Here is a 7,926-nt window from a genome sequence, read left to right on the forward strand (position 1 = left end):
TGGCCCTGCGTTTATCAACTTCAGCTGCTGGATAAAGAGTTGGTACTAAAAAAGCAAATAAACATTTCTACGACATTCATATCTGGTACAGTTTCTGAATCTGCCAAGCAAACAAAAAAAATTAATATTAATACGAGTAATATTTCCATGATTATTATATTACCGAATTGAGATATATCTAATTATAGCAGAGTAGCAATATTGAAATCATAAATATACCCCTCAAAACTAGAATAAGATCATCTAATCATCTTTACTTCACAATATCAAATAAACGCCTTTTCATATTGTTTGCATTAATACCCTTCTCTTACGATTATGTTATGAAAACTTGTATAAGGAGAAAGAGAAGGGTATAATGATCATTAGTAAATTGTGTTTAATGCCAGTATATAGTACGTACCTTTCTGTCATGCTTTAGACGAATGAGCTGCATCAGATCGCGCTCCAGACGAACTATTGCTGTCAGAATCTGTAATTAGTTCACAACAACTTAGATTAATAACGATGCACCTTGACTTTAATCAAATTACATCAAATGCCAAAACAAATCTGTGATAATGATTAAACATTAAATCTTATACTAAATATTAATACCACTAGAAGAAGATCCAGATACGCTACTAGAGCTGCTTGAGCTGCTAGACTTATTTCCCTGATCAACCTGCTGTTCCACCTGTTTCTCAATCTGAATTGGAGAATTAGCTGAACCGATTCTTTCGTCTGCATACATGGTATACAGATTTCCATAGGAGGTCACTTTTTAAATCAAATTAAGAATTTGATTTTGATATTGATTTCTCACCTGTTTCAGCCTCTTTTGGAGTATCAACCACCATGGGTGCTAGATTCTGAATCTGGATGAAAAGGAAAGCATAATTCAACATAGTATGTTACCCAAATTGCCAAATTAACAAAATTGACTCACATTGTCTTCCACGTTTGGTTCAACGTCAATTGTTTCTTGAAGACTAAACTCGGCTTTCCTTTTGTTCTTGCTTACTTCCTTTTTATAGTAGGAGACAAACCGATCAAGCTCCCACAAAGTTTCAGTATCAAACGTGTCGATATCGACCTCAATTTCATCATCTTTTTGGGATAAGGAGGAAATCCTTTTCTTGATAATCTTCACAACATGATCCAGCTTTTCAGAAGGTAAATTCTGCAAATTCATGCTAAGTTTCTGCTTCTCTTCATATGTCATTTCCCTTTTATTTGGATCTTTAGCTTTTGGTTTCTTTAACGAAGGAGTTCTACCGGTGTGAGAAACTGTAGGGTTCGGTTTAGGATCTTTGGCGGGCACAGATGCTTCAACCCTACTGGATACCGGTAATAACTGTGGCGGTGCTTGTTTTGAGGTTGGAGTATTTACTGCAAACTTTGATTCTTGTATATAATCAGCTTCTATAATCTTCCATTTTTCTTCAAATAACTTTAATAAAAGCTCTGCCATTGCATGAACATCTTGCCCTTTTGTATTATACGTCATGGCATTTTGAAACGTTAGTCTAACATCCTCTGCAAACTCCATTGGAGAATTATACCAGTTTTTATCCAGACGGGATTTCACTGTACCTAAATCCATCGGATGCTTAATGATATCAAAGTAATCATGCAAACCGAGAGCTAAAGGATCAACAGGTGTGTTAAACACCCAACCATGCTTATGCTTCATTAACTTCTCAAGTAAAGTACCACAACTCTTAAACACTTTGTTTGAAAATTTAGCATCGACATTACCTTGCTTCTTAACACCAGTTTTAGATTTCTTGTAGCTAGCGTTAGCAGGAACTCTATCTTTAACTGCAAGAACATCTGGTTTCCGGTAAAACTGGTTTGAATTTGGAGTTATGTTATCTTTATCAACATTCTCACTGTCCTCAAAAACTGAGATGCTCAATTGATGCAAGGGCTTCGATCCATTTTCTTCAATCTTCTTCACTAATCTTCTAACCAATTCAAGCTCGCTCACAAGCTTCCTTTTAATTTCCTTCATCTCTTTTTTTGACCTAGATGTTAACTCGATAGTAATACGATTCTCCTGTTTTCTGAACCCAAATTTCCCCCTTCCATTTCCAGGAGGAACCCTAGAAGCCATCGCTGCAACCCTAATTCAAGGTTTCGATCTTCAGAAGCTAGGCTTTGACTATGAAACTGACGATTCCATACATGAAATCAAAAAAATCCTAACTCAATCTTCTTCGACTGTACACACGTATACCAATTTACGGTTACACGGAGCTTCAATTACTGCACAGAAACAAAGAACAATTAAGTTCAACCGAAAACAAAACTACAAACATGAGACAGTTAAATAACTATATGAAATCGGAAGGCCATAACTCAACCGGCTTCGATTTTACGAAACTGTTAAGTTATAGGTTTCTGTCTTCAGATGCTAGGTTTTCACTATGAAACTGTTAAAATTCTTCTTATTTTCTAAAAACCCTAACTCAATCTTCTTCGGCCGTTCAAACATGTATGACTTTACATTTATACAGAGCTTCAATTAGCGTACAGAAACAAAGCATAATTAAGCTTAACTGAAACAAAGCTACTATCCTAGAGCATATGAGACAGTTCAATTATTACACGAAATCGGTAAACCCTAACTCAACCAGCTTCGATTGTACAAACATGTACAAGTAAACTCAGCTTCAATTACTGTACGCAAACAAAGCATAATTAACTTCAATTGACACAAATGATTACACGAAATCGGTAAACCCTTACTCAGCTTCAATTATCGTACACAAACAAAGCATAACTAACTTCTATTGGCATAAACCGTTACACGAAATCCGTAAACCCTAGCTCAATTGACTTCAATTATATGGACATCTACAACTTAACACAGCTTTAATTACTATACACAAAAAAAAACATAATTAACTTCAACTGAAACAAACCATTACACAAAATCCGTAAACCCTTGCTCAATCAGCTTCAATTGTACGAACATGTAAAACTAACCACAGTTTCAATTGCTGTACACAAACAAAGCATAATTAACCTCAACTAAAAAACCGTTAGACGAAATCCATAAACCCTAACTCAATCGGCTTCGATTGTACAAACATGTACAACTTAACACTGCTTCAATTACCATACACAAACAAAGCATAACCAACTTCAATTGACATAAACCATTACACGAAATCCGTAAACCCTATCTCAACCAGCGTCAATTGTACGAACATCTACAACTTAACAGTTAACACAGTTTCAATTGCTGTACACAAACAAAGCATAATTAAGTTCACTTGAATCAAAGCTACTACAAGCTGTTAATTATCACATGGAATCAGCAAACACTAACTCAATCGGCTTCGATCGTACAAACATCTAAAACTTAACACAGCTTCAATTGCCGTACACAAACAAAGCATATTTAACTTCAATGGAAACAAACTGTTACATGAGCCAGTTAAATTATTAAATGAAACAGGAAAGCCCTAACTCAATCGGCTTCGATTGTACGAACATATACAACTTAACACAGCTTCACTTACTATACACAAACAAAGCATAATTAACTTCAACTGTAACAAACTGTTACATGAAATCGATATAATTAACTTCACGTTACTCACAATCCGTAAACCCTAGCTTAATCAACTTCGATTGTACGAACACGTACAATTCAACACAGCGTCAATCACTGAACACGAACAAATAATAACACGGTAGTGTTACGAAAACGAACCTGTTTTCAATCATTGGATTCTTCGCCGATAACTTTCTCTCTCTACTTCTACACTCTCTCTCTAACTTATCTGAAGGATGATCAAACGGCCACCGACACTGGATTGACTGAAGGCACCAAGGATGGCTCAACGGAGTGGAGCAGATCGGACGGCTGAGATTAGTGAGGATGACGTGGACTGGATAAATGGACGGATGATGTAATTGTGTATAGTGGAAGGGGTTCATCTACGCGCTGTGGTGGCGCGTGTGGTTTACTAACGGTTTTATGGTCCTATATGTTGAATTTGTGACGTGGACAAGACAATTTTGGATAGATTACATGGATTCCATATAAAAAGGTACAATTTTTTCTTCAAACATTCGTCAACAAAGAATTGTAACTTATTTTGTATGGATGACTCGATAGTAAAAAACATTACCCAAATACCCATTGGTGGTAAAATTTGGACACCCTCATGATCGAACAGAGATCATAAAGATCATGGTCTTTTTTCATTGATTCACTCACCCAAACCCACCTCCCAGCATCAAGTGTTGTTTTGTAAGGATTGAACCTGAGTCTCCGTTAAAAACCCGGACATCCTTAGGATCGTCTTCACACTAGCTATTTGGTGTTAAATGAAATGTAACGATTAAACTTAAATAAATCCACAACTCTTTTTAATGCCTTAAGCCCGTATGAAATAAATTAGGCATGGGTGTTTTGTTGTGAAAACTTAATAGAATATGTGGACTTTGCCTAACACGAGAGTAACTAAACCAAGGGGGATATACTTTGTTTCGAGACTACATATATTAAAGAACAACAATGAAAATTACAATTGAATAAACGTAATCAAACGATTATTGTTGAGGTAAAAAAATGAATTAAAGTTACATGAACTAAATTGAAAGAAATCGAAATGATTAACAAGCTTAACTGAACGATTGAACCTAACAACTATAAATTAGCCCTAATCCACGAACTTGATTGTTTTAATTAGCGAACTTACTATCAAAAGACAAAATGTCACAACTAGTCCATTAGGTACAGGAATCTTGTAACTAGTGTACAAACTCTATCCACAACTTATTACATCTTTCATAAACAACAAATACCCCCCCCCCCCTCAAACTTTATGTTGACCTCATTGACCACTTAAGGTTTGACTTTTATTATAACAATATTCATCTAATACACAATAGACTTATCCCAATCCTAATGAGCTTGTACCAAACTCAAACCTAGGACCTTGCAGACCCTTTCTAAGAAATAAGAATATTAGCTGCGTTGACTCTATTTCAACCCATTTGATTGAAACTTCCTTAGAGTTGACCATGTCTCAGATTAAGTATCGTTTGACATTAATGCTGTGTTATTCTCTCATGGAACATGTTGTTATTAGATAGTTGAACACCTCCAACAATATCACGATGTATCACAACACCATCTAAACTTACGCCTAGATCTTCAACAAATTCTTTTAACCATAATAACTCTTTTATCCATTCAATCAATGCAATAAACTAAGCTTCTGTGATTGACATTTGACAATGCAACCATATGTTTAATCGACAATTCTTTGTTACCATTTTGACCTTGCCATCATAACGCCATTAAAACACCAGAGAAACATCTTGTGTGCTACTCAAGTACCTCAATATCCATCTAACAACATCCTAATGTCTTTTACCTGGACTTGCCAAAAACTTGCTTACAATACTGACAACATAGGCAATGTTAGGTCTTGTGCACAGGGGTATTTGGGATTCCTTATTGGACCTTCCTTTTAGCTATTTTAACTTTTGGAAGAAGTTAGTAGGTTAAAAGATGTTTGGTAACCCATAAGTTATTTTGGTTTTTAACTTTTCACCAAGTGTAAAATGAAAGTCTTTGTAAAGTTAATATTTTCTGGCTTTTTGGACTTTTGGGTTATGTGAGAATGATACCATTACAATTTATGCCCCTACAGGTCTCTCATCAAGTCATCATCCCTACCATCATAAAAATCATTACAATGCCACCAAACATTATTTAACAACTGTATCTCTCAACTACATCTCTACCATTTTCAATTCAACACCAATTTAACGTCAATGCTCTCAACTGCATCCTTACCACCATCAATTAAAAACACAATTCGTCCAGCCACCAGTTTCTTCTCTCCTCAATTCGTCCCTCCACCAGGTTTGTTTGTTTGATTTTGTTCTATTGTTTTTGTGTGTTTGTATGTGAGTTATTCTACTGTTATATATTATTATTATTCTTAATGTGTTAATAATTAACTATGGGTTTTGTTCAACGATGTGAATGCTAACATGTATAATTATATTGCAAACAAAGTAGATTTTCAATTTCAATATATGTGATTTGTTCTCCATCTGTTGATTTTCAGTTTCAATATATGTGATTTTAATATTGGACCTACATTTGATTTGCTCTCCATCTGTTGGACTATTCTTATAAGTAAAACCGAACACTTTTCTTGTAAAATCCTTTTCAAAAAGTTATGTTATAAGGCCTTTTTACAAAGTCCTTTTGTACTTGAAAAGCAATCCCAAACACACCCTAATTTCACTTCATTTGCATAGGGAACCTTTTCCATGTACATGCTATCCTCATCATATTTAGGAGAATCCTTACTAGATAACTTGAAATGAGTTCTTATAGAGGTCTTCACATAATCACATGCTTGCAACTACTTATCCCAATAATTGCTAGACATTTTCTTCTCATATGAAGCTTGTAAAAGTTTAAGTGTTCTCATATTTATGTCCCTTTGAATCTCCATTCCCAAAATCTTCCTAGCCTCCTCTAGTTCTTTCATATCAAACTCCAGCATCAAAATCTTCTTAGTAGCATCAATTTCACTTTTTTCTTTGCAAGTTACTAGCATATCATCTACATACAGGAGCAAATAGACAAAACTACATTAATGTATTATTTATGATAGGCACAACTATCATAGACACTCCTATTAAACCAACTGCTTACAATATGATCATAAAACCTTTTATACCGTTGTCATGGTGATTGGTTCAAACCGTACAAAGATTTCTTCAACAAACAAAGTTGATCTTCACACCTTTTCACCTCATAACCCTTAGGCTGCATCATACAAATTTATTCTTCCAAGTTCCCATGTAAAAAAGATGTGCTTTTCCCGTTGCTCATCACATCCTTGTAAAGTATTTTTCTCATTAAACTTTACATCCCTTCTAACCACTATACAAAATAAAGTATTTTCTCATTAATTTTATCCTTGAACTTTACATCCCTTCAAACCACTATACAAAATAGCCCATTTTAAAATAATGGTTATAATTATATGCATATTCTAATACAGTAAAATAACTATGTACATTTATCATCATTTTGTTAATTCTCACAATTTTTTTCCTCCAAAACTAAAATATTAATTGACCCTAATAATTATTTACTTTTCTTTTACACTCTATTTATTTTATATCTATACATTTTTATAAAAAAAGTATTAACATATTATTTTACTATATATTCCAAAATACTTGGTGATATCCAAAAGGCAACCATAAACCATATCATTAACATATTGTATTATGTATATTGTAGAAGATTGTAGAGAAAAACAAAACTTAAATGTGTTTTCATTTTACAAAGTAATTTTTTTAATAATAATCCATTTATCTATTATTAATATCATTAGTAGGATTGAGTTTGCTATCCAAAAGGGGGTTGCGGCGCAGCTTGTTGCCCGCTTACCTTTCACTTCATCGTTTGGATGTTATTAATAAAAATAAATCCCACATTAGAATGAAAAAAAAAATATTATTGTAAATTATCATATAAATTATAAATATATGCTTTAAAATGGGAAATTTCAGTTTTTTAAAAGCTTGAGAATGCAAATAGATTTATCTTCAAATTGTTTATTGATTCAAAGTGTTGACTTGAAAATGTCAAATGAATGAAAGTTAGAATTCTAAACATGATTCGGGTTCAAATTTATTTTCAAGGGCATTTTTGGAAATAATCGAAATGTTCGGATGTGGAAAATTGACTATTTTCCCTCGAATATTAAAATATAAGAAAAGATTGCGAACATTTTCGCATGCCACCCATGCCTATTAATGCTTCTAACTTTTATCAAATTTGAAATATTTATATTAGCATTAACTTTTCCTTCATTGATGATCATAACGTTGTATGGAAGCATGTCATACAAAACTATGCTCAAATGAACTAAATATTCACAAAAT

At 33.7% G+C, this 7,926-nt stretch overlaps 1 protein-coding gene across 1 annotated transcript; it reads right to left on the reverse strand.

Moving 5' to 3' along the window:
* Positions 1 to 388: 388 nt before the first annotated feature.
* On the reverse strand, positions 389 to 3,961 carry LOC143579566 (transcription factor GTE4-like). Its single transcript, XM_077062825.1, has 5 exons — positions 3,707 to 3,961; positions 929 to 2,250; positions 806 to 857; positions 598 to 723; positions 389 to 472 (listed from the first exon to the last, which is right to left on the reverse strand). The coding sequence occupies exons 2-5, from the start codon at positions 2,096 to 2,098 to the stop codon at positions 411 to 413; spliced, it is 1,410 nt and encodes a 469-aa protein (XP_076918940.1). The 5' UTR covers positions 2,099 to 2,250; positions 3,707 to 3,961; the 3' UTR covers positions 389 to 410.
* Between the last annotated feature and the right edge of the window lie 3,965 nt (positions 3,962 to 7,926).

This window comes from Bidens hawaiensis, unplaced genomic scaffold, assembly GCF_021521415.1.
Source record: "Bidens hawaiensis isolate Kalapana, Puna unplaced genomic scaffold, B.hawaiensis_p1.1 tig00029871_1, whole genome shotgun sequence".
NCBI lineage: Eukaryota > Viridiplantae > Streptophyta > Magnoliopsida > Asterales > Asteraceae > Bidens > Bidens hawaiensis.